Source organism: Pristis pectinata, chromosome 13 (assembly GCF_009764475.1).
Source record: "Pristis pectinata isolate sPriPec2 chromosome 13, sPriPec2.1.pri, whole genome shotgun sequence".
Classification (NCBI taxonomy): Eukaryota; Metazoa; Chordata; class Chondrichthyes; order Rhinopristiformes; family Pristidae; genus Pristis; species Pristis pectinata.
Genome location: NC_067417.1, coordinates 22,115,490 through 22,143,488, shown reverse-complemented (window position 1 = coordinate 22,143,488; position 27,999 = coordinate 22,115,490). Strand labels below are relative to the sequence as shown.

Genomic DNA, 27,999 nt, shown 5'->3' with positions numbered 1-27,999 from the left:
AAAAGAGAGCTGCAATACTGTCCCAGACAACAGACAGGCAGAAATATACCTGTGCTCATATCTCTGGGATGGGATTTGAACCCACAACTTTCTAAAGGGAAGAATGCCACTAGTAAATCATGGTGCCTGACAATATTAGAGGTGTTGTGCAGAGTTTGTTCACACCCTTGTTTAGTTTTCCCCTAATATTCCTCTTTCACCTAACAAACTTTACTGTTAAACTGCCGATGCTCCATTCAGAAACATTTCTCTCTTTAGACATTTGTCCCTAGCAGTTCTGGTGTTGAAGACATGAACATAACTTGCCTTTTTAAAGTAACCCTTCCAGGTGATGAAATAACACTTGATCCAGAGTGCCAGTTCTGAGACCAGACATGTAATTTAGAGAGCAGGCTAGCATCACCTGCCACAAGTTTGTGGGCTGGGGGATACAGTGTGAATGGTACCAGCTTGACAGGGAGAAGATTGCTGCCTGATCAAACCCACCAAATAGCTGATGGGCACATAAAAGGAAATGGGCAGCCTGACAGTAAACACGCACACAGTGATACATGGAGACTACCTCCACCTTGTGCCAAAGCTTCGGACTGAACACAGAAACCATTCTGTCCCACAGGCACCTTGTGGGTCACCAGGATGTCACCCATACTGTCGGAGGCGCTGCCAGCTTCCTCAGGGGCTCACACTGCTGCCACAGGACACAGACAGTCGGTCGGCTTTTACACTAAGAATCGCTTGAAATCCACAGCCTCTTTTTTGTACAGGGCATAGAATCAAACACTGAATATAGAAATCAGAATAAACCAAACCAAAATTCTTGTATAGGAAACAAACAGGTGCACTTTGTATTCAAAATGTTGTTAACTTCTATGTTAGTTATGTCATTCCTTTTACGAGTAGTGATTTAAACAGTTGAAATGTTTGAGACTTTCATCTCTGATAAAAGAAAGGAAATACAGAAACTCTGATAATCCAGCATGATCTTTAGTGATGTCGAATTAGCAGAATTTCCAGAATACCAATTGTTATTTCTATTAATATCTCAACATACTTTTAATACAATTTTTTTTTTTTAACTGTTACATTATAGGATATTATCTAGTGAACCAAGTAAATTGAAAAGGAGTGTGGGAACTAGGGCCCAGTGAGTTAAAAGGGAGAGTGGTAACCGGGGCCCCAGATGACTGGAATGGGAGTGTGGGAACTGCTGCATGGGTGAGTGGGAAGGGAGCCTGGAAACCAAGGTGCCAGTTAGTGGGAAGGGAATCGGGAAACATCACCGAGTGAAATAGATGGCAAACCATTGGGATTTCCCAATAGAGGATTATCAAAGTTTTACTGATTGCAGATACAATAACTTTCTTTACATCTGTTTAACTGGCTTTGAGCAAAGCTCTGCTTAGTTGATTGAAATATTCATGGCAAGCAGTACACAGTTTATAAGACCGAATGAAAGATGTCATGGCTTGGGGCTTAATCTGCAAAGGTAAATGACACACAAGGACAGGAGGAATCAGATTGAGGGAACAGGAAAGTATCTGATAGGGAGGAGGTGAAGGAGGAGGGGAATGGAATCAGTTAGCAGGAGATTATTTATCTTCCAATACTATAAACATCAGCAGCATCCTGGTAAGTTAGCAAACTGTAATCAAGATATCAGAAAAGATCATGCGGTACTCACCATCATGATGATGAGTGTGCAGATATAGCTCTGTCGCATGATTATGTGTCCAAGGCCATGGAGCGGTGAATGAGAATATCCAGGTGCATGTGTGGTCGTGTGATTTACTGCAATGAACAAAAAAATACATGTGATTCCTTATTTAATTACCATTCATTAAGTAATAAAGAATACCTCTGCTTAACATAAAATAGGGCAGTGACTAACATCATTTCCAAAAAGCATAATGGTATTAACTAATACTTTTAACAGACTTAGAACTCAGTCCTATATTTTCACATTTTTATCAAGAAGAATCAGTTTACACAGAGAACCAGAGTGATACAGTATGGAGACAGCCCTTGGCCCACCAATCCATGCCAACCCTCAAGCAAACATTTATACTAATCCCACTTTATTCTCCCCACATTCCCACCAACTCCCACTCATTTATACACTAGGGGCAGTTTATAGTGGCCAATTACCCTTCAATCTGCATGTCTTTGGGATGTGAGAGGAAACAGGAAGAACGTGCAAACTACACACAGACTGCACTTGAGGTCAGGATTACTGGAGCTGTGGGACTGCAGCTCCACCAGCCACAGTGCTGTCTCACTAACAACAGGTATGGTGCAATATGACCAAAGACCAGGGAGACAAGGCTACATTCCACCCAAAAATGGTTTTCCAGCAACCACTTGCCATTCCAGTGAACTGATCACATACAAAATGTGCACCAACTAAAGAACACACATTACATGTTAACTATATTTAATCAAATAAATAAACAACTAACTACTGAGAGTACAAATATAGAAGATGTAATCAACAAATAACCATGACAAATCAGTGCACTGTATGCAACTAAGTTCAGCTAACATCCACTATGCACCACTTGGCTATTTCTCAATATTCTCACAGTGCAGGTGGAAGTATTTAAGTGCCAGCAAAATATCACTGGAAAGATCATTCCTGTCTCAATAAAGTTTATTTTGGAATTGTTTTGAATTTTTCACAATGAGTCATAAATATTCATCTTATAAAACTGTTTATTCCATCAACCACAATGCATCTGTACTACAGATGGTCAAGGCTCTCAGCTTTACTTTAGTGGTAACCAATGGAGAAAGGCTGGGACCCTGTTAAACTGTGTGATTCTAGGTCGAACTAGGAAATAACTTGTGTTGAAAATGCAGGTCTAACATTAAGTCCCAAAACAAAACTCTGGTCTAAGTTTGAACTGTCAGTAAATCTTAATTTGTATGAACATTGTTACGGACTCAGTGAATGTCCCTTTAAGATAGAGAGTGCGTGTGTATTTGTGTGTGTGGCGTGCTTACGTCAATAGAAGATAAAGGACGTAATGACGTTGTTGAAGAAGTTAGAAGAAGGAGAGAGAGAGAGAAGGGAGAGAGACACCAGCCTGCTTGTTTTCTCTATCGATGGATGAGAAACAATAACTGTGTTTGCCATAGAAATCCATGTATGGAAGTTGGAAGTAATCCGGTGGAGTTCACTTTGTTGCTGACCTGTAGAAGGAAACAGGTATTTATGTGTGGACGACCACGGTTCGGATGCTTTTCGGGGTGAGGAAGTCACTACCGAGTAAACACTGAAGTGTCGTTTGGGTTCCATCGTGGAACATTTGGATTTCATATGTACTCTCTCTCTGTTTCTCTACATCTACGTCTTATCTTCTGACAACGGTGGTTGTTGAAGAAACCCTTGCTCATGTTTCACCTTATGGCTTGCAGAACTGAACTTTAAGAACCATTCCGGAACTGGGAGTTTTGGACTTTGCCACCCACACACACACGACGAGTTTAGTTTTGGGGTTAACGTTCGAGGTTTAACATTTTTGAATTCTAACATACTAACATTTTTACTTTTATTTTACGTATTATCATAAGTAGTGATTAATAAAATAGTTTTTAACACTGAATCATGCTCAGTGTGTTTCTTTTGTTGCTGGTTCGTGACAACATGCCTAGGTAATTTTCCACTTTTGGGCTGGTGGCCTTGGTAAATGTCAATATTGTAGCTACATTATAACAACTTGTACAGTAGGTGTGACTAGTTCTTGGACACAAGATTTCAGGGTCACATCCAGGATGTTACCTGGCCACAGTGCACTTTAAGAATCCAATTTGCTTGACTGTTTCCTGATATCACAGTTCTTTGAATTGCTAAAGACTATGATGATGGGGGATCTCTGAAGGAGGCAAAAAATGGATCATCTACTTTGCACTTCTGGCTGAAGATGTTTTCAGTCACTTCAGCCTTGTTCTTTGTATTCACAATTTAGGCATTGCCATCATTGGAGTTTGTGGTTGTTCACAGAGCTCCTCTTCTGACTAGATATCAATTGTTTACCCCCATTTACAAGTGGACGGGGCAAGACTGCAGAGTTTTGAGTCAGTCATTTGAAGTTTGCTTGGCTCATTCTAAATCATGTTGGATCCTACTTCTAAACCTGTAATAAACTTCTTGAGAAGCACAAAATTCACTGAAACACATGTACATCTAGCTGAAAACATAAGCACATTATCCATCATGACTGCTAATTTTTTAATTAACATGCTTATTATCCACAACAGTGATGCCAGAGTCATTTGTGTTTTATATCAAATTCTAACTTACAAGATTCGACTGCATCTGGTTGCCCTGATCCACTAATGACATGTACAGTGTAGCTGTCTCCTTCACCATGCTCACCACTGGCAGGTTGCAACATTGGCTAGAAACCACAATAAACAACATAGGTTAGGAATCAATGAAGTTTAGTTCCATTGTACTGCACAATACTGGAGTGTACACATATCATAACAGAAGCTGGCAAGATAGATACAAGTGATTATGTTTCTCAGAATGCTTGGCTTCTGGCCACAGTCAGGGAGTTGGAGCAGGCACCAAGCACAGATCTGTACTTTTCCCATAGTGAAGAAACAAAATTCCAGAAATCAGGGATTAAAATAGAAATTGACAGCAAGAGGTCAGGCAGCCTCCAATGGGAGAGAAACAGAGTTAGCACATCAGGTCATGACCAATCATTAGTACCTGCTTATACAAAAATCAAGGTCATTCTGAGATAACTTCATGTGAACAAGGACATGTTCAATAACTCACCAATTAAATATGGTGATGCATGAAAAAGAGAAACAGAAAGTGCTAATGATGGTTCTTATCTTCACTTTAAACATTTCTATTTTCAGTTATACAAGTTATTGCTAAGTTATTTCCATATAGAATAAGAAATGTTATTTCAGCATCTGCTAGATATTTTCTGGGTAAAGTTTCCAAAATTCCACCTTAGTTTTAATTTGTATAACTGGATATGCCATATTAGAGCATTTGTTGTATACAGATTACCATATTTGAGCAAGATAGTTAAGAAACGAACAGTTGATGAACTGGTCAGAGGAACAATCTGGCATAAACCAGTTTTAAATCTTTTATATATTTAGTTGTGGCTATTGACCAATGAATGTGGGACATTAAGAGAACTAATCTACTATGTACTTGTTTCTACTCAAGAGAAGTTTTATTGAGCAATGTAAGCTGAGCATTGCTTACTTTAGCTTCATCTTCAGATTCATCCTGTTTCATTGACCAAGGCTCCAAATTTACCAGTTCAACTTCTTCACCATTTTTATGTGCTATGTCCTTCTGAAATTAAACAAAAACACAGACTGTTCACACCAGTTGCTCATGCACATTGATAATTATTATATTGTTTATCAAACATATTACAGAATCTAATCTATTCATTAAAAAGGTATGGGAGAGTTAACATACAGAATGAATGAAATGCTGAACTACTGTCTTCCACAAGGCACAGTTGAAAGTGCAGGTGACTACTCCAGGCCAATAGCTATCCTTCACTCAACATCACCAAAAAAAACAGATTGTTTCATCATTTTCACAGTATTCTTGCTTTATGTGAACTGTTTGTCATGTTTTCTACTTTACAACACTGACTATACTTTAAAAACACAGAGCAAATGTACGGAACAATCTGGAGGTGAGATGCAGGCACATATGACTTCTCACACTGAGCGAAGGGGGTGGTTCTAATTAGTACTAAACTAAGGGGCCGAATACACTTCCCTATCTGGTCCCACAGCTTTACACCAGACACAGCTGCCACATAGAGTGTGGTCTCATTCATTTGTGTAGGGTTGTTGACCTTCATTAGAATGATAATTGAAGCTAACGGTTTTTGTCTCCTTTTAAAAAAGCTAATATTAATTTTTAAAATTAGTATACACCAGTTAAGTATGTTTACGAATAATCTTTAAGATTTCTTAAAAATGTAAAAATAGAATTAAAAGTTTCTATATTTTCCAATTACTTTAAATGTATTTCAGAATTGTTTAAAATCAGTGCAAAAGGACTTCATCAGTAAGGCCTCAAGGATGGCAAGTACAACGGTGAGGGAACTACAAGTGGGAACATGAGGCGCAGCTGGATTGAGGATGATCTGGGTTGTGATGCACCATGAGACCTCCTTAAAGGCACTATATAAAACCAAGTCTTCTTTAAGTGAAAAATATCTGCTATGAAGTTCAAGACAACCATGTCACAATCTACAAACAATTGTAAATTGTACACCATACTAGAATTAAAGGACTTTGCTTCAGTTAAAGCACAGGGTACCTGGTTAGCAATTCTGTCTTTATATTCCAGTACAAAACACACTGGAATGTTTGTTGCTGGCAAAATTAGTGAATGAAGAGAACTACCATTTTTGTTATGCAAACACTGCCCTCTTTATTAAAGATAATGGAACATATTTTGTTCTATTACTGGGATTTTTGGCTTTTTAAATAAACCAGCCACAATCATTAATGTAAGGAAAAAAAACATGAGAAAAATGACAAGAGGCAGCGATGCTACCTAATTTATGCCAAACTAGTAAAGAATAAAGAACATTAATGTTCAACTACTATTGCTTGAACTTTAAAGCACGATGCTAGTAAGCTGTTCAATTTGCACTTACTGTAGTGCCTGATGTTTTTCTCTTTAGCTTCAGGAGCGACGCTACAGTGTAATAAAGTAGCAGTAGGACTGCAGGATTTGCAAAAGCAGGCCATGTATGATTCATGTTGAGCACAAGCTCGTGAGGATGGCTGCAGTTTGAGTGGATAATATCCTTTAGACCAAACAATCTAAAAATAGAGGATTCAAATTATTATACCAAAACTGATTAAACTTTAAAAACTGAACAACAGTCAACCTGAACTGTAAAATAAATCTTTAAAACTTAGAATGTATCTTATTCTCATACTATGGACCATTTACCCTTGGATCTATGTTGAATTCCCAAAACTGGGAGAACAGAGACATATTAAATATCACAGAGGGAGAAAAATTGCATTGCAAACAATGTTTAACTGGTAGTGTAGATGAATGTATGATGGCTAGCAAGATGCTACAGCAGTAAAGGCTTTAGGTTCTTGCAACAGCAGGACCAGTTCTGGGGAAGGTGAGACCTGAACATTCTAATGGGTTGCACAGCAACTGAGCTGGGACCAATTTCTTTATGGGCAGGTCTGCTAGTGCTTTTGGGAGGGTTTAAACTGACTTGGAAGGGGCTTGTTTGAGCAAAGATTCAGAAGGGAGAAAAGCAGAGCTGGTTTAAAGTGGTTTCAATTGTTCTGTACAAAAGTTGCTAAATAAACAGAAAATATTTCTTAACCATGGCACAACAACAACCACCCATCTGCCTACCACAGACCTAGGATTGCCCAGTGATGGCAAACTTTGGGGGCCACAGGTACAAAATCACTCATTACTCCTAAACATGTTGTGCCTACCATACGTAATAGCTAGCCTGTATCTCTTATAACTGTGTTATTTCTACTGCTTACCAATCTACTTCCTGCTTAATGCTGATTTCAGTAGGATCTAGCCCGAGGATTGATCTACTGATGTGCTTACTTTACTGCTTCCTGGAATCAAGCCAGTTTATAAGATGGCATGTGATACAACTTGTAAGTTGAAATACAGTGAAGTGGGTTCTCCATTGAACCTGAGCTCATGATGACTAAACAATGATCAAGCAAATGTATGATCCATCTCATTAGTAGTGGGGGTGTCCTTTTGTTCAAGCACTTTGTGAATTGGAGATGGTTCTAAAAAGACCTGCAATATTGTATGAATTGCAAATTTTTGCCACCAGTTTTATTTTTCAAGTGACTGATTGACATACAAGAGAATGAGAGATCTCATTAGGGTTAGGATTATATATAGATATGTATAATTTATGCTAATTTACATTTATGTTAATTTATGTTTGTCCCTTTCTTGTACCGTACTGTGTTGTTGCTGTATGTTTATGTATGCCTATGACAACAAGAAACTTGAATGAATGAAAACACAAATATATCCTTTAGCAAAGGGAGAGCTATTTTACAGATTGTACCAAATTTCCTGACAGCCACCTCTACCATTCAATTAACTTACAATGAAAACCCTGTAGTACTTAATTGTAAAGAAACTGCCAGAAATATGCAGCGGTCTGGCAGTATCCATGGAGGGAGAAACAGAATTAAGATTTCAACATGATAGACTTTCAAAGGAAGATGAAAGGTCAACAAGCTAAAATGATAACTATTGCCCTCTCCAGAGATGCTACCTGACTTACTGAATACTTCTAGTCTTTTCTGTGTTTATTTCAGGTTTTCAACCTCTGCAGTATTTTGCCTTCAATACTCTGGGCCAGAGACCTGCCATCTGGGGTCACTGCACACTCTTATTTACCCGGTCCAAATGCACCTGCCTACTATGCAGGCCCAAAGCCACATGGACTCTAGCAACGTCACCTGAGCAGCAGCAGGGTCTCCAAGAGTTCACTAAAGATGTTAAACCTCTAAATTGCCCCTGATTGTTCTGACAGCCATTGAAGCCCAACCCCAGCCATGCTGTCAAAGTTGTAAGGGTTCTGGAAATAATTTTTAAAATTACAGCCAAAAAAAATCAAATCAGATCAAACATTAAACAATACCAAAGATGTTAAGAAAGGACTTCCCCTACTCTTTTCCTTTTCTCCCCCCAGAGCCCTACAATCCCCATTGAAATCAGTGGGACCTCAGATTCTGCATCACCTAACCCGGCACAAGATCAGAGAGTCAGTTGCCCAGCATAAATACTGGGGAGTCTTCATAATTCCACAAGGAATTCTGGTGTAGGATTTCAAAACATTTGCTGCCAACTGTTGCCAATTTTCCGTATTTGACTACACATTTGTGGAGATCCCAAACCTGTTTCCATTTAAAAAGCAAATACCAGCAGTTCTTTTAGAACCACCAACATTTACCAGCCACATCCCCGCCTCACACTTAAATTGTGCATGAATAATGCAGAAAGTATGAGCTGTGAAAATCAGCATAATGCAGCCAACAAAAAAAGAGCTAAAATAGAAAAATCTAGTCTATAATTTCTGCCTTATTTTATAAAACATTAATGGGCATAGACAAATGATATCCAGACATAATCTCAGTCATGAGATATATAATAACTATAGCGTCTTAGGATGCAATGATATGCTTTAAACTCTTTTGGAATGCTTAATGTCTTATTTTTCTGCATGAAATATCTCAGATGATTAGGAGGAAGATCTTATATACATAGAATCCAAATATTTCCACAGGAATGTCTGAATGATTATTTTCAATTTGAGTCACAAGATGGCACCATTGACAAAAGCACATTGCAGCTTGAAAGTTAGATCATTACATTTTGTCCCCTTCAACCAATATAAAACTTCATCTGTAGCAAATGCAAAACCACCCAACTCAAAATATTCCCTAGAATATAAATGTGAATCACACATGGAGTAAATGTGCCTGGTCCTGGTTTCTAGCCAGTTAATTCATGTTTTTACAAACTTCAGTGGAGCATAAGCAATCATACAAGTTGCACAATGCAGGTTCACCGAAGCATCTTACTGAATCAGTTTTAATTCTCTCGAATACAAGGTATACAATAAAACTGTGGGCATCAGAAATCACACAGGTGACTGACGTGGAAACAGGCTGAAACAAATTTACTCTAAAAGTGTCCGAGGGGTTTGTTAATTGTGAGATTTGGGAGAAAAATTGGATTAAGGGTGGGAAAGTATTTCCATTTTAGAGAATTATTGGGAGGATTATAAACAAAGGTCTAGAAATTCCAGTGCACCTTAAAGGATGAGCCAAATGGTTGTCACATGGTACATTGGCTGTTTCAGTCAGGAGCCCGCTGCTGCAAACTTCAGAATTGGCATCCCACATTTTCTTGGCTGTGAATGTACCTTCCAGGCCTGAGGCCAATGGGGGAGAGGAAGTCGTAAACAGAGGTCCCATCAGAGCCTGCTTGGTGATCAGCTAAATGGTGAAAGGTTGGCGGTGTAGGACTGAAGGTTAGGGATTAAGGGTCTGCGATTAGATCTGTAGCAAGGTGGGGGAGCTGGGTTAGAGATAGGGATCAGGTAAGTGAGCAGGATCGGGTGAGGCTAGATTATCAGAGCCTCCACTGTAAAAGATCAGAAAAGCAATAGATTGGTGAGGGGCGAGTGGGTTTGGAGGCAGGAAAGGGGAAGTCAGGGCCTGGACCAAGCAGAGGGTCAAGGGAAGGGAAGATTGGTGGGTAGTGGGTAGCAATATGGGTCAGTACTTGTGCAGAGTTGTTGGCCTAGTGGGGGGAATGGGGAAGAAGCCCAGAAAGACAAAAGGTAAGCACTGGAATTACCTTAGTGAAGTCCCAACCTTTGCTGCTCCACCTAAACCCACCTTTACCTGAGAAAGCACAACGATGGTCGCTCCCTGTGTAACGTGAACTATTTCCTCAGCAACTGCTTTTACAATAGAGCTCTTGGAGACCAGTCACTGACATTGGTCCAGAAATTAGATTGTATAGGACTGTATTTCAGCGCTATGCAGCTCAAAGTATACTTACCACAGAGTGAAACACAACAATGACAACCATCTTTGTGTCGTTTCCTGTTCTGGCGAATGACATAATTCGATGAGCAACTAATGTGGAAGTTACATCAGTCATGCATGTGTGACTTCTCTTCACTCAGTATTCTTTCGATATCTTTATTTTTATTAGTCATATGTACATCGAAACAGACCGCGAAATGCATCTTTTTGTGTAGAGTGTTCAGAGGGCAGCCCACAAATGTTGCCACGGTTCCGGCGCCAACATAGCTTGTCCACAACTTCCTAACCCGTACGTCTTTGGAATGTGGGAGGAAACCGGAGCACCCGGAGGAAACTCACGCAGACACGGGGAGAACATACAATCTCCTTACAGACAGTGGCCGGAATTGAACCCGGGTCTCTGGCGCTGTAATAGCGCTACGCTAACCACTACACTACCGTACCTGTTTCTCATCTACTTTCCAGGTCTAATCTTTTCCCCTTTCTTTTTGCTTCTGCTTTCCTGTATCTCCCTGGTTGAAGATCATAAGGCATAGGAGCAGAATTAGGCCATTCGGCCCATCAAGTCTACTCCGCATTTCCAGAATGACTTGCAAAAATCTAGAAATGGCTGCTATCACATTTCACTCCAGATGGCAAGGACATTTTCAGTTGCATAGCATTGTAATAATCAGTGCCACACAGTCTAATTTCTAGACCAAAGTGTCTAGAATTGGCCTCCAGCAGTTTACATTGTAAAAGCAATCAAATGCTGTTTAGTTCTTGTAAACAAATCTACTTTAGTGGTAAGACATGCCTTACTGATGACTTACTTAGTGTTTCCAATCCTTTGGATGAAGTTACATCAACAACAAAAATCTAGAAGAAGAAATCCAATGTTTATCTTGAAAATGTAATAATGGGACTATATCAGAAGGTAAGGGATAGAAACAGTCCCCTAGGGCACTGCCATGAGTTGTGTGCTGCCAGTAAATACAATCATGGGTGGCAAAAGAACAATCAAAATCAAAGTATGCAACACTTGGAAATTTTACATAGGAACTGACAGTAGGTAGTGAATCAGCATGAATGAAAAATACTTTTGCAAACTCTCAATCCCTGTGTGTGTGGTGGAAAAAAAATCCTTTTCAAGCAGTCCAGAACATAATTTTGCAGCCAAACGTAAAAGACAGGTGATCCAATGATATGCTCGTACCAGCCTATAACCAGCCCTGGAGGTGCAGAAAAGCAGCCAAGAGTGACTCATTCCTTAATTATTTCTCTTCCCGGATGGAAACAGTTCGCCTCAAAAATGCCAAATGCCCAGCTGAAACTAAAGGTTTCCATCTGAGGCACTGTGGGGTGCAAAAACTACTGTGCAGAAATGAATTGGGTTGCACAGGTTATAAAAGCATAATCTTAATTCCTGTTATATGCTCTTGGCTGGTCAGCAACTGAGCTGCTACAATTGGCTTTAAAGTTTCTGCACTAAAGGGCTATTAAGAATTTAAGCCCGAGGCCTTGATTCTTCAGTTATTGGGGGAGGGAGGGGCAAGGGGGAAATGCAGCCATGGAGGGCATAGTAAACTGATCCAGTAGCTGGTGGTGGACTCCAAAATCTTTGCGAGGAAGATTCTAACTCAAGCTTATCCTCAAGTCCATAGGTCTACCTTTCTGCTGGCCACCTCAGGTACTGACATATGTGATACTGCACTGCCCTCAGGTTGTTCACCAGTGTGCGAGAGCCCCGAGATGGCTCACGCCTCTTCCTGTCATTAATTAACAGCCATCCAGCCACGAGACGTCTGTTCACCACTGGCAGTAAAATTCCTTCACATCCCTCTTCTTCCTGATATCCAGCAACTTTCCCTCTTACAGTTTACTCTTTCTCACTCAATATTCCTGTTCCTAATCTTTTATCCTGGTCTCATCTTTTCCCTTTTCTTTTCATTTTTCCCTTCCTACATCTCCTTTCCCCGCTCCACCCATCTTCAACCTCTTCTCTTTCTCATAACATAAATGTGTTTTTCTTCTCCTTGCTTTCAGTTCCTTTGCCAAATAGTCTTTAGTATGATGCTACTTGGCCTCCCTTTTCTATCCCTTTCACAGTGTGCATCTCCCACCTGGGTCTTTGACCCGAAACATTAGCTCTGGTTCTTTACCGACAGTTGCTGTCTGGCCTGCTGATCATTTCTGGCACTTACTGTTATTATTTTAAGTTTTAGTAACTGCAGGTTTAAAAAAATTTTTTTTGTTGTTCTGCGACTAACTCTTTATCCGCACGTGCCTTCTATGTTAACCTAAAATAGAGCAGTCATATACCAAGTTTCCCTGTTAATGAGGCAGACACATTTGCTTCAGTCTACTGCAGATGATCACCATGTTACTTCCTGAGCCAATTTCCTGTAGCAGTGAATGGCCCTGAGACAATCTGTGCCATCTGCGTTTCTAATCAGCAATCAGAGAGGAGAGAGAAAGAAAATCACACGCAGCTGTGGTATTACCTGCCGCTGAATAGCCTTCAAATTCTCAGCACTGATACCCCACATCAGGAGGAGGCATTCATTTCCAGGGAGAAGGGAAAGACAGAAGTGTGGCTAGATTCAAAAACAAAGCTGGCAAATATCTGGATACACTGCAAAGCTAAAGTTTAAATGCTCATATTGTGTCACACTCTGAAAACTGCCACATTAATGAACTTACCAAAATGTTGCTCCTTCAGTGGTAAAATGTTTACGGAATCAAATTTTGTTACTCTACTGGGAGTATTCTATAGGCCCCCCAGTAGCAGTAGGGATATTGAGGAGCAGATTGGGAGGCAGATTTTGGAAAGAAGCGAAAATAACAGTGTTATTATAATGGAAGACTTCAACTTCCCAAATATTGATTGGCACCTACTTAGTGCCAAGGGTTTAGACAGGACGCAGTTTGTTAAGTGTGTCCAGGACGGATTCCTGACACAGTATGTTGACAGGCCGACTAGAGGGAATGCCATATTAAATCTAGTTTTAGATAATGAACCGGGTCAGGTGACAGATCTATCGGTGGGTAAGCATTTGGGGGACAGTGACCATTGCTCCATAACCTTTAGCATTGTCATGGACAGGGATAGGAGCAGAGAGGACGGGAAGATATTTAATTGGGGAAGGGTGAATTATGAGGCTATAAGGCGAGAACTTGGGAGTGTAAATTGGGATGACATTTTTTGAAGGGAAATGTACTATGGAGATGTGGTTGATGTTCAGGGATCTTTTGCAGGATGTTAGGGATAAATTTGTCCCGGTGAGGCAGAGAAGGAATGGCAGGGTGAAGGAACCGTGGGTGACGAGAGAGGTGGAACAACTAGTTAGGAAGAAGAAGGCAGTATACATAAGGTGTAAGCAGCAAGGATCAGACAGGGCTCATGAGGAATATAGAGTCGCAAGGAAGGAACTTAAGAAAGGGCTGACGAAAGCGAGAAGGGGACATGAAAAGGCTTTGACGAGTAGGGTTAAGGAGAATCCCAAGGCTTTTCTCTCGTACATAAAGAGCAGAAGGATGACTAGGGTAAAGGTAGGTCCGATTAAAGACAAAGGTGAGAGGATGTGCCTGGAAGCTGTGGAAGTGGGTGAGGTTCTCAATGAATACTTCTCTTCAGTATTCACCAAGGAGAGGGGTCTTGATGATGCAGAGGACAGTGTTGGTAAGGGTAATGTTCTAGAGTTGTAGATATTAAGAGAGAGGATGTGTTGGAGTTGTTAGAAAATATTAGGACAGGTAAGTCCCTGGGGCCTGATGGAAAATACCCCAGGCTGCTTCATGAGGCGAGAGAGGAGATTGCTGAACCGTTGGTTAGGATCTTTGAGTCCTTGTTGTCCACGGGGATGGTACCGGAGGATTGGAGGGTGGCGAATGTTGTCCCCTTATTCAGAAAAGGTAGTAGGGATAGTCCAGGGAATTACAGGCCGGTGAGCCTTACGTCTGTGGTGGGTAAGCTGTTAGAAAAGATTCTAAGAGATAGGATCTATGAGCATTTAGAGAATCATGGACTGATTAGGGACAGCCAGCATGGCTTTGTGAAGGGAAGATCTTGCCTCACAAGCCTGATAGGGTTCTTTGAGGAAGTGACCAGGAAGATTGATGAGGGTAGTGCAGTGGATGTGGTCTACATGGATTTTAGTAAGGTGTTTGACAAGGTTCCGCACGGTAGGCTTCTTCAGAAGGTCAGAGGCCAAGGGATCCAGGGAGGCTTGGCTGTGTGGATTCAGAATTGGCTTGCCTGTAGAAAGCAGAGGGTTGTGGTGGAGGGAGTGCATTTGGATTGGAGGGCTGTGACTAGCGGTGTCCCACAGGGATTGGTTCTGGGACCTCTACTTTTTGTGATATTTATTAACGACTTAGATGAGGGGGTGGAAGGCTGGGTTAGCAAGTTTGCAGATGACACAAAGATTGGTGGTGTTGTGGATAGTGTGGAGGGCAGTCGAAGCTTGCAGAGGGATATTGATAGGATGCAGAGCTGGGCTGATGGAGTTCAATCCAGAGAAGTGTGAGGTAGTACACTTTGGAAGGACAAACTCCAAGGCAAAGTACAAGGTAAAATGGCAGGATTCTGGGCAGTGTGGAGGAGCAGAGGGATCTGGGGGTTCATATCCACAGATCACTGAAAGTCGCCTCACAGATAGATAGGGTAGTTAAGAAAGCTTATGGGATGTTAGCTTTCATAAGTCGGGGGATCGAATTTAAGAGCCGCGAAGTGATGATGCAGCTTTACAAAACTCTGGTTAGGCCACACTTAGAGTACTGTGTCCAGTTCTGGTCGCCTCATTATAGGAAGGATGTGGAGGCATTGGAAAGTGTACAGAGGAGATTTACCAGGACTCTGCCTGGATTAGAGAGTATGGATTATGAGGAGAGACTAAAGGAGCTAGGGCTGTTCTCATTGGAGAGAAGGAGGATGAGGGGAGACATGATATACAAGATATTGAGAGGAATAGATAGAGTGGACAGCCAGCACCTCTTTCCCAGGGCACCAATGCTCAAAACAAGAGGACGTAGCTTTAAGGTAATGGGTGGGAAGTTCAAGGGGGATGTCAGAGGGAGGTTTTTCACCCAGAGAGTGGTTGGTGCATGGAATGCGCTGCCTGGGGTGGTGGTGGAGGCTGATACATTGGACAAATTCAAGAGATTGTTAGATAAGCATATGGAGGAATTTAAGATAGAGGGATATGTGGGAGGAAGGGGTTAGATAGTCTTTTGTGGTTTGAAGGGCGGCACAACATGGTGGGCCGAAGGGCCTGTATTGTGCTGTATTGTTTTATGGTTCTATAAGGCAGTTCATATTCCAGAGCCAGCTTAAGATTGTTTCTTACTCTGCTTGTAATTTGTTTAATGATTTTTCAACCAGTTGACTTCGCATTTGGACAGACTTCCAACTGATGGAGAGATGGGCTAAAAACCAGATTGGGCATTAAGCACCAGTCATGGACCCAAAACTGGTGACACAGGTATTGCCATCATGCAAGTGTAAACAAATCATTCAATTCTATACACAGAGTTAAAACATATTGAAATATGGCTGGTTTTTCTGGGATGTGGTCACTAATTAATTCATCCATCCATTGCAGTTGATTTCAGATGAAACATTTCACATATTTGGAATTAAGAATAGATGAAACGTTAACAATTCAAAGTTTTACAGCCACTTCCTTTTGAGAATAAGATTTTGTTTTTTTACAGCCTATTAATAGCTGTCTCACCTACTACTCAATGCATTTAGTTCCAGGTTATTTTGTTCAACTACTTTACCCCCACTGCACGCCAAGGATGCCATATAACATCAGACTTTCTCTTTCAGTCATTTGATCAGCTTGGTCACTGGCTTGTCTGCTCAGACTATCATCACTATTCACAAATGGATTCAGCACCTGTGAATTGCCATCTTCATTCTGCATTCACACTGGCAAGCTAAAGGACCTATGCTTGCTGTCTGCCACCATGCACTATAATAATCCCAGGCATATCTCTGAATAGGGGAGGCAGACAGAAAAACGCCCGTGACCCCTCAAAATTCACCTTAATCATCAATCAGTTAAATACACATGGAGGGCAGGTTTTGACCCAATTATTGTTTCCTCTGCCACAGATGGAATTTCAGTGTTCAGTTCTGTGATTATAACTGTGGATTGTTCATTTGTTACACAGGTAACCAAAAAGCATGCGAATGGAAAACCAAACTTGAATCTGGTTTGCTGTACTAAACCAGAGATTATTGAAGAAATTAAAGTTGAAGAGCAAAATAAAAATGCAGCAAAGGTTTTAGAACATGAGAGCGATGTTGCAAATAGCAATGCCCAATGCAATAAGTCCTGTTCTAGGCTGCATGAATCATGCTCCTATGAGAAATCAAACTGCAGTTGGATTCAAAAGGGTCAACTGCTGTTGAACTTTGTGAAATATCATCAAGGCAGCAAAACATGGAAAAGATGATGCACCTTACAGGATGCAGTTGCCCTTTTTCTTTATTCATTTTCAGGATCTGGGCAAGGCTAACATTTATTGTACATTCCCAACTGTCCTTGAAGGTGGCTCACCATCACCTTTTCCTGAACCAGTGCGATCCTTCCAGTGAAAGTACTCCGAAAGTGCTGTTAGGCAGGGAGTCCCAGGATTTAGACCCAGCAAAGATAAAGGACAGGTGACATATTTCCAGTCAGGGTGGTGGCAACATTCAAGGGAACATGTAGGTGGTGGTGTTTCCACGTACCTGTTGTCTCATCCTTCTTGGTGGCAGAGGTCATGGCTTCAGGAGGTACTGTCACAGTAGCCTGGGTGAGTAATTGCACTGCATTTTGTAGATGGTACATACTAGAGCCATTCAAGCTGTCTCTTTTGTCCTGGACAACATTGAGCTTTTTGAGTTGTTGGCGCTGAAGTCCTCTCGGCAAGTGGAGAGTATTCCAACACACTCCTCTCATGTCTTGTAGATGGGGGAAAGGCTTTGGGGTATCAGGTGATGAGTCACCTGCCACAAGATGCTCAGCTGCTGACCTGTATATAGTTACAACATTTATGTGGCTGGTCCAGTTAAGTTTCTGGTCAGTGGTGACCACTGGGATATGGATAGCAGGAGACTTGGTGATGATAATGCCATTGAACATCAAGGGTAAATGGTTAGACTCTCCCTTACTGGCGGTTGCTATTTCTGAGAACTTTAGTGGAATGAATATTACTTGCCATAATGATCCCATGGCCTGAATGTTGTCCAGGTCTTGCTGCATGCAGACATGGGCTGCTTCCTTTGCTGAGGAGTTGTGAATGGAATTGAACATTGTGCAATCATCTGTAAGCATTCTCATTTTTAACCTGATAATGAAAGGAAGGACATTGATGAAGCAGCTGGAGATGGTTGGGCCTAGGACCCTGCCCTAGGGAACTCCTGCAGTGCTTCCCAAGGTTGGGATAATTGATTTCCAACAAACACAACTATCTTCCTTAGTGAGGTGTGACTCCTATCACCTGGATGCCCAGTGATTTCAGGTTTACTGGGGTACCTGGATGCCAAACTTGGTCAAATGCTATCTTGATGTCAAGGGCCATCACTCTCACCTCCGGAATTCAGCTCTTTGGTCCATATTGAGAGCATGGCTGTGATGCAGTTTGAAACTGAGCCACTTGGTTTTTTTTGATTGCCTATTCCTGTTGAAACCTAAACTAGGTGTTGGTGTATAGGTCATCTGTGAGTAAAGGCCATAATGATAGCATAATTAATGACAGCTTCCATCACTGTGCTAATGATTAAGAGTAGACTGATAGGGTGCTATTTAGCTGAATTGGATGTGTCGTGCTTTTTGTGAACAGGATGTGCCTGAGTATTTTTCCACACTGTCAGGTAGATGTCAGTATTGTAACTGTACAGGAACAGCTTGGTTGAGACACAGCTAGTCCTAGAGTGCAGGTCTTTGGTACTACAGCCTCCTCCTCCTATTAGCTATTTAATGGTCCACCAATATTCATGACTAGATGTGGTACGACTGCAGAGCTTTGATCTGATCCATTGGTTGTGAGATCACTTAGCTCCATTGCATTGCTGATCTTGCCGTTGAGCTTACATAATTACTTCAGTGTTCTAACTTCACTAAGGTGGCACGTCCACATTTTTAGATGTGCCTAGTGCTGCTCCTGACTTGCCCTTCTGCACTCCTCACTGAACCATGGCTGATCTCCTGACTTGATAGTAATGTGGAGTGAGGGATATGCCGGGCAATGAGATTAATCATTGTGGTGATGTACATTTCTGCTGCTGCTGATGGTACACAGTTTTGAGCTGTCAGAACTGTGCTGAGACTATCCCATTGAGCACATCTGTAGTGTCACAAAGCACCTTGGACAGTGTCCTTGGTGTGAAGAAGGGACTTGGTCTCCCCATGGATTGTGCAGTGGTCACTTCTAACAATGATATCAGGGACAGATGCATCTGCCACAGGTAAACTGGTGAGGATGAGGTCAAGTAGGCTTATCCTTCAAACAGAAGGAAAAAACAGGCCAGAAAGCATCTGTGAAAAGAGAAACAGGGTTACTGTTTCAGGTCAAAAACTCTCAGGTCTTTGACCTGAAATATTAACTTTATTTTCCTTTCCACAGATGTTGCCTAACCTGCTGAGTGTTTCTAGCATTTTCTGTTTTTATTTCAGACTTCCAGCATCTGCAATTTTCTTTTCGATTTTCCGGTCTGCCTCTTGTGTTGGTTTGCTCACTATGTGCCACAGTCCCAGTGTAGCTGCTATGAACTGGCCAAGTCCTAAAGAACAGTCTGTGATAGTGTTACCAAGCCACTCTTCATGATGGACATGGAAGTCCCAGAGAACATTCTCTGCCCTTACGACTTAACATTTTTTTTTCAAGTGTTGTTCAATACAGAGGAGCACTGGTTTATCAGCTGATTGAAGACAGGAGGTACTTCCTTTGAACCTGATATCATGAGACTTCATGATGTCTGGAATCAAAGTTTGAGGTTACCAAGCACTACTCCCTTCTGCCTGTGTATAATTTTGCCACCACCTCTGGGGATCTGGTGGAACAAGAATTACCTGGGACTCTGATGGAGGATTCCAAACTTCCATTATGGCCTGAACTGAGAATTAAAAGGCCAAAATGTCAGATGGCAACTCCATGCAAAGAACATCGGAATTTCTTGCTTTATGTCTCTACTTTCAATAAAATCTCAGATAATTGAAGTCCCCTGTGGCAATTATAACCTAATCATGCATTCATTCCAAATCTATTAGCAGACTTCAACAGCTGTAATGTCATACCAACTTGGTAATCTTCAACAGATGATCACTATCATTACCCTTTATCTTCTTTGCTGACACCCCATACTGTATCTGCATTAACTTTTGGGTTTCTGGTAGTTTCATACCTTGTTTCAATTTGTAATGAAGAAAAGCTATAATGGAATAAAAACAGAAAAATGCAGGAAAAACTCAGCAGGTCAGGCGGCATCTGTAGAAAGAGACATAATTAACGTTTCAGGTCCAACACCCACCATCCAAGCTGGAAAAGAGAGATAACAAGTTAGTTTCATTTCAAGAAAATGTGGGGAGAAATGGTAGGGTGAGTCCTCTGATAGGGTGAGACCAAATGAGTAAACGTCACAGTCAGAGATAGATTATGCTTCTTTGTCTGTGTTAAGTGTTGCTAATAGTAGGGCTGCAGCATGTGTCCAGCAGGCCAGTCTACAGAAGTAGAGAGAGAGAAACTGAGCCAATGTCACAGATGGATGACAGCAGAAGTAGCCAGTCCTGATACAGAGAGAAACAAAGAGCAAGTTGCCTACATTTGCCCAAAAGGACAAGTTGCCTGCATTAGGAGACTTGGATGACCACTGGGATACTCCAGTCAGTTTACCTGTAACACTTCAGAGTGGATTTACCATACTACTCCCTTTCTTTTTAGTAGTTCCTGAGATCGATACCAAGACAAGTGGGTGTGGGAAGAGATGGACAAGTGACAGAGTGTGCAGCCAGTCTAATTAGTCCAGCATGTCCAGCTGCAAAAAATGCTGACTGAGTTGCCTTACTTTTAGACCTCAAACTTGGAAAAATGCAATGAATTTTGAAGCTGAGAGTTTAATGAATTGATTTCAAAGCACCACTGAAGCAGTTGGAGAAATGGCAAATAACCATCACCACTCTTGAATATAATTTAATCCAGCAGTAGTGGTTGTAGAAATTATAGTGTTACTCTTAATAGGAAGTTGAGCTGCACACATCAAGAGTTTGTCCTTGTTATAGCCTGCCAGCACATACTGAAAAATGGAGTGAGTGATATAGGAAAAACTCAATCCAGCCTCTGCCTAACCCACAGTTTTATCCTGTAACATGAAAAGCAAACTACTACAAGCAATACTATAAACCTGATCCAAGAAGAGTAAGTGCTGGAAAAACTCAGCAGAGTAATGATACAGGTCAATGATTCTTCATTGACAAAGCACCATGGACACAAAGCAGTAACCTTGCCTTCCTCTCCTCACAGATCCTATCTGACCAGGATTTTCAGGTTTTAGTCATTCTGTAAAATTGTTCTGAAAATAAAACCTCAGATAAACATAGCAACTTAACTAGACTAGTTTGGTGCCCTTTGTTTCTTATACTTACTCCATGCTAGTAATGTAATATTTTGTTTCTTTTAATGTCTTTTCATCATGTACAATCAATTACAATTCTGATAATCAAGCATCCGATAGTTCGGAAATCCTGGTGGCCTGGCATCTGGCTCACTCATTAATCCTAAGTGCAGGTTGGGGGTCCAGAGTGCAAGTGGGATGTGCAGCCAGAGCTGGAGGTCTGGACTGTGGGCTGGTGGAGCCAGCTGAGGTTCCAGAACATCAAGGGTCAGGAATGTGGGTAGTTTGTGGCTGGCACCAGGGTCTTGAGTGCTTGTATATTTCCCACTTCCTTTAAACTTACTGAGTTGACTGGAAAGTTTATTATACTATTATGTCAACATAGCCAATGCGACTCTGCAAACAGTTTTTCTTCCTGTTCCACACTATACCTTGGCTGCTCTCCACTTTCTTATTTACATGTAGGTGACTTAAATCAGAGGCACATGGATCAGCTCCCAAGTTTATCTGATGGCACTCAGGCCAATCTTACCAGTGGACTCCTGACACTGGTTCTATGTTGTTTCTGTCATCCTACTTCCAGACACCTTTCAAACATCAGGAAAACTAAAGCAATCTTTGTTGGTCACCACAAACTCCCCACTTTGCTACGAACACCATCTGCCTCTCTAGGCACTGCCTTTGATTGAACTATTTCATAATATATTAAATGTCCAGTTTTGGAATACTGGCAGTACTAGGCACAGCTAAAATAATTGCCATTTCCTTTTATGGACTCGGAAAATACCTGTAACTTATTATTTCCTCCAACATTTTGTTTCATTTTGCAAGTGTAGGAAAGCTGGGAGAGGGGAGCTTTCCAGAGCTGTACCAAAGATATTAAAAATGGACATCATTCTAACATCAAGATACTTTTTTGTAAATAGGCCACCATGTCAATATACTTTAAAACAGTTTGGAATTATTTTGGTGCATGTAAGTAACATATACATTCGTCTTTTAGCAAATATATTTCCTTACCTGGACCAGAGCCCACCAGGGGGGAATATCTCCTGGATAAATGCAGTCTGATAGATATACAGGCAGATAATGTGGCCCGCAGTGTAAAATGCCACCATAACACATATTGTATTAAATCCAATATGGGTCATTGGAAGGTGACAGGCCCACCATGTACAAATTCCAATGAAAAACAGATAATAAGCACCAGAGAATGCAGATGGAACTGTAATTCCTGCAAGGTGAAAACAACAGAATCAGCATTACATGAATATAATGTAAACAAGCTGCAGAACATCTGTTTTGTTATTATCTTCAATAAATTTCATGAGCTTTATTCCCATACGCACTTGGTAGCCGTTAACCTCTACGTCACTTTTGTTCAGTTGATGGACGTATATGTAAAATGTATTATCAATCACATGTAATAAACAAAGATACTGCAGCAGATATTCATTATAATTCACCTCCAAAACATAGCTCCATTGAAGTTAATGGAAGTAAATGCCAGAAACAGAGTACATCCTATTATGTAGCCATGATTAGTGCACGTGACCAAAGGAGGAAGTCTACGACTCAACAGTCCAAAACAACAGCACAGTTTCTGAAGATCAGAGCCACTTACATGTCAGCAGATACTAATTTCTTGGTTTAGTAATCTGAACCAAAATCATGTTTAGTAGTAACCAGACTGATAAATCACAAATGGATTCTGCTCCATGAAACAAAAGGGTACACATCCAAAATTAAGTAGTTTAATTAATGACCAAACAATTATCACCGAAACATTTACCTGCTAATGCCAAAAGCAGCATGGCCACAATTTTCCCTGTAGCTTCAAGAAGCTTTTGTGCTGTGGTTCGCAGTCGAGCCAATGCAGCTATATGGTCTTGTCTCCGTCTTTCTTGTTCAGCCGCATCTTCTTCATCCTCTGTTGCATCTTCCAAATCCGTACCTTCCTCTTCTACATCCTGCTAACAAGCAAACACGACAGATTGAAATAGATATTGTGAAAGAAAAATTCAAAAGGATGCTGTGTGTTCCAAATAAATAATAGCAAAATTAACTAACAGCTCAGCAGGTTCCACATTGTAACGTGATGCCACAACCAAACCATATTTCACCACAGTGCTACTGAGAAGCTAAATACATTAATAAAACCTGTCTATACTACTGGATCTCTCATATAGTTTCCCAACAGGAAATGGGAAATAGGCCAGAACTTGCTGACAACAGTGTGGTAAGGATGGCCTACCTTTTCCAGAATTGGCGGCATTGACCTGCTGACTAAAGCCATCGCAATACAAAATGGTTAGGTCAAACGCGACAGCAGGGCCTAGCTACAAGATAATGCCATCAAATGAGTGCAAATCCACCCCTACAAAACAGCAGTAAAAATAAGTGCCAGCTGGCTAAGCCATGCCCTTGGGCTTAACCAACTGTCAGAGCCTTTGAACGCTTCTGATTATCCTTGACATTCGGAAACATTCAAAGATATTGGTGCAAGTTCAGTTGGCAGATTCCCTAAAATAACTACTAATGCAATGGAGCAAGTTTACACTCCAGCACTGATAGCGTACCACTCTTGCTGATCATAAAAAGAAAATCTGGGAATTACAGGCACAGGTATGAGCTGCAAGTGATTGATTATTACAATGTGAGTCTCTTCAACCAACAAGGATTTTCCCTTATACCTGCTAATACATTTTAGACACAAAAAATGCAAATGTTGTAAATTAACTTATTTTTCCCATCTATTTCACCTTTATCTTATCCTTGATTTCTCACGCCAGCTAAAATTCATCATAGCCTCCAAAAGGATTTGCTAAAAGTAATTGAATTAACTTCCTTTTCTTACCTCCGTTTTATATCTGACTGATTTAAAATTCTCCCTTCTCTCTCTCTCACACATATATGCTAAGTGTCAACAAAATGAGTGCTTTGACGTAGAGACAAGATACACACATCAGTAATAGATTTCAAAACAAAATTCTGAGAAGAATACAGCAAGCACTTTTTGATTGATCCAGGAAATGAAATGAATTGTGTTCTTTGAGTACCTCATTCTGTCAAGAAATAACTGCAAATCATGATAGGTACCAATTCTTCATCATAATATACTTGCTGGAATTCATAAGAATGAGAGGGGATCTTATAGAGACATAAAATTATGAAAGGGACAGATAAGATAGAGCCAGGAAAGTTGTTTCCACTGGTAGGTGAGACTAGAACTAGGGGACATAACCTCAAGATTCAGGGAAATAGATTTAGGACAGAGATGAGGAGAAGCTGCTTTTCCCAGAGAGCAGTGAATCTGTGGAATTCTCTGCCCAGGGAAGCAGTGGAGGCTACCTCATTAGATATATTTAAGACACAGTTAGATAGATTTTCGCATAGTCGGGGAATTGAGGGTTCTGGGGAAAAGGCAGGTAGGTGGAGCTGAGTCCACGACCAGATCAGCCATGATCTTATTGAATGGGGGAGCAGGCTCGACGGGCCAGATGGCCCTCTCCTGCTCCTATTTCTTATGTTCTTATCATTATGGTTCTTTGTTTAATGTGTTCATTATTATAGTGATATCAAGAAAAAAATACTAACTTGCATTTTCACTTTTTTGAATATTCACCCTTGCAAGGTCTAAAGAAACACCTGAATTCATAACCTTTTCTCAGAATCTTCCTCCAGACTCATTGAAGCAGCTACTGTTTACATGAAAAAAAATCAGCTTCAAAGTACAAATGCGAAAAAATTGCAATTGGTGGAAGAGAGGCTACTATGACTTGTCCCCACCAAGTAAAAAATTGCTTACAATGTCCAAAACCAAGAATTATTTTTGAAATATTTTCTGCAACTTTTTTTTTTACATTGATTTTTTTTAAAAAAACTCAATCCTCACACTATGTTGCTAGATGTTTCAATATCAGCTATTTGAAGTTAAATTTAAAAAGAATCAGTCACGAATTAAAAATGCTCTCTATTTGTTGCCATGTGCATTGTAAATCAAAGTTTCTATCCAAATTCTTATCCAAGTTCTTATCTCAAAGTGGAAATCCATGTGGGTGGATTATGTCCAACTGCTCCAGATTCACTACAGACTCTCAGCAGACTAGTTCCATGCCACTCCTCTTAATGACTGATTAAAAATACATTTATTACCCAAGGAACTGCAACACAGTGTAATCAGATATTTAAAAGTTATGTGAATGCTATGGCAATGCAGATAGCTGAATCGTAGCTTTGTACAACATAGGTCAGACAATAGAGTGAATGCTTCGCTGCTTGAATTGTTACTGCTGCAATATCACCATTAAGAAAAAGCTTCACAAACTTGTTTGTGGCTGATTTGATTTTTTTTGGGCACAACTACAAATCTGGTGTCACATTACAAATCAATGCCCACTCTCTTAAGCAATCCTTTTATTTGATTAAACAATTTATTTAAATTAATTCTGGTTCCAGACTTTCTACCTTAATTTTATCTCTATACTAATCTATTTTTTTCAATACTGTGTACTAGGGCTAGAATTGCACAAAACAAGGCATCTATTTAGACACAAGAGACTGCAGATGCTGGAATCTGGAGCAACAAATAAGATGCTGGAAGAACTCAGTGGGTCAGACAACATCTGTGGGGGGAAATGGACAGTCAACATAGAGACCCTTCATCTAGACATTTATTTAAATCAGCAATGGGATAAACCTACTTTTAAAGAGAATAACCTGGATTTTTCTCACTGCATCTTGCCATCCATCCTTGCCACTGAGATACACAATTGTTCTGCACTTACCTAATAGGAATAACTTGTTGAATGAAAGCTTCTGGACCAGGGCTGGGGGCAACCTAATCAGGTTGCTCTGTGGACCAGAACAAACCCCACCCACAGAGTGCTGTGGAAGCCTTTGGCAGAATGCAAAGCCACACACTCCCCCAGCTTTATTGTCTGCAGTGCCTCTCAATACCCCTAACATTCTGAAACCACTAAACATGAAGGGAACAATTAAAAATGATTAAGCCAAAAACAAAAACACCCAAGACATTGGGAATGAACTTGCTGGACGCAGCCTGCGGTTGGGAGTTATTGCACACTAATCCCCACAGCCCCTGCTCATCTGATCTGGATGCAAAGGGCTGATCTCACTGGCCATCCACACCTTTAAGCAGCAGACCCCGACAGATACTAGGCATCAGGCAGAAAAGTGCTGAGAATGCGTTCCAGAATGCACTCGACTGGCTTTCACAGAAGGTAAAGCTTGAGGTAGAGTTTTGGCTTCTGTCAAAGCTGTAAGGATTCTAATAGTTTTTAATACATCTGAAATTTGGAGGCATGTAAAATCTATTACAATCTTAGTACATGATTCAAAAAAGTTATCTGACCCAACTCTGCCAGAAAGTCCATGATATTTTCACCAGAATTCGTCTGTTAAATGTGCACCATCAAACTATAGGATTGGAGGCAGGGTACTGCCACTTCAACCAACTCAACAAATGTCTTGGCTGCTGGTTGGGGCTGGCAAGGTTTTCATCAGCTTGTATGTCTTAACACCTAGAGATGAAAACAGAATGGATTCTTCCTTTCTGGCTATCATTTGCAATGAAAACATTCCACATATTGAGTCTGTGACATGATCACAGTATTAAGATACTCTCAAACACCAATAATGGCTGCCTTCCTACTGGAAAGCACTAATGCCTTCCACATCCATTTAATGCAGTTTTGGACTGAAAGTTTCGGTTTATACTGCAACCCCTGAACTCAGGCTCATACTTCACTGGCAACTACAGACAAATCTCACAAAACATAATCAATACTTATTCCCATAAGAAACACCCTGCCTAATCTTCACCACCAATGATCATAACAGGACCAGTACCATAAGATACTCATGCACCAAACATGTATAGAAGCAACATAAGGTCCTAATTCATCACAAGGTGGTCCAACCCCCATAAGCTATATGCATTGCTATCTTTTTATTATTTTATTGTGTTGTCCTCCACACACCAAATGGTGCAATTTCAAATTCAATAAGCATTCTCAGTGTCCATTTAATAGTATATGCAGCCCCTAGTGCTCAAGGTACCCATGTGCTGAACATGCAACTTTAGTGGCATTTACCATGTGCTGCAACTAACATTTGTCAGCAAGTTTAGGCCATCATCTTAGCTTGACAAAAGCGTGTTAACTTTTGTCAAGTTAAGATACTTCAGTAAAGCTTTCATGTATCAGGGAGTTCATGCATCTATTTCAGCTCACTATGTAACTGATCCACACCAATTGCAAGCCCCTGGCTCAGCTCCTGCTCAGTGCTGGATGACCTGACCTTAACTGGCATGGCAATAACCCTAGAGTGGTGCAGAGAGCATAGTCTCAATGACCATGCTGTTGCCTTTTTTGGAAAGTAAGTGCATAAACGAAGGCAAGAATGGAATTTGGCTGAACTATGGTCTCCGTGATTGAATAGTCTGTCATCTACCTTCACCCAGCAGGAATGATAATGACAAGAGTACACTTGCCTTTTTTGTGTAATTACACAGCGGCATAAGCCAATGTTGTCAGCCAGCCGCAGTAATCATGCATGAATTCTTTCAGAGATACATTTTTGCTGCCGTCATCCTTGACATTTGCTGAAATAAAGTGTATTCTTTACTGAACACATAGATGTCTAAATACTTAATTTTATATCTTGTGGTTGAAGTGCTGTTTTGCCACAGGACAACATAAAATAATGAGTTGGCAATCTCAGAAATATTTAGAAATAATTGTATGTTCCAAAGCTCCTCATTATAGATCTTTTCAAAACAAATATATTGCACTGTAGTGTTACAGAATTCA

General features: G+C 40.7%; 1 protein-coding gene across 1 annotated transcript in view; it reads right to left on the bottom strand.

The window, feature by feature from the left end:
• piezo1 (piezo-type mechanosensitive ion channel component 1) overlaps positions 1-27,999 on the bottom strand; it is a 217,726-nt gene that overhangs the window by 66,947 nt on the left and 122,780 nt on the right. The window contains 6 exon segments of the mRNA XM_052028089.1: positions 1,682-1,788; positions 4,301-4,397; positions 5,234-5,326; positions 6,660-6,828; positions 22,187-22,400; positions 22,959-23,136. Coding sequence (XP_051884049.1) covers positions 1,682-1,788; positions 4,301-4,397; positions 5,234-5,326; positions 6,660-6,828; positions 22,187-22,400; positions 22,959-23,136 — 858 coding nt within the window.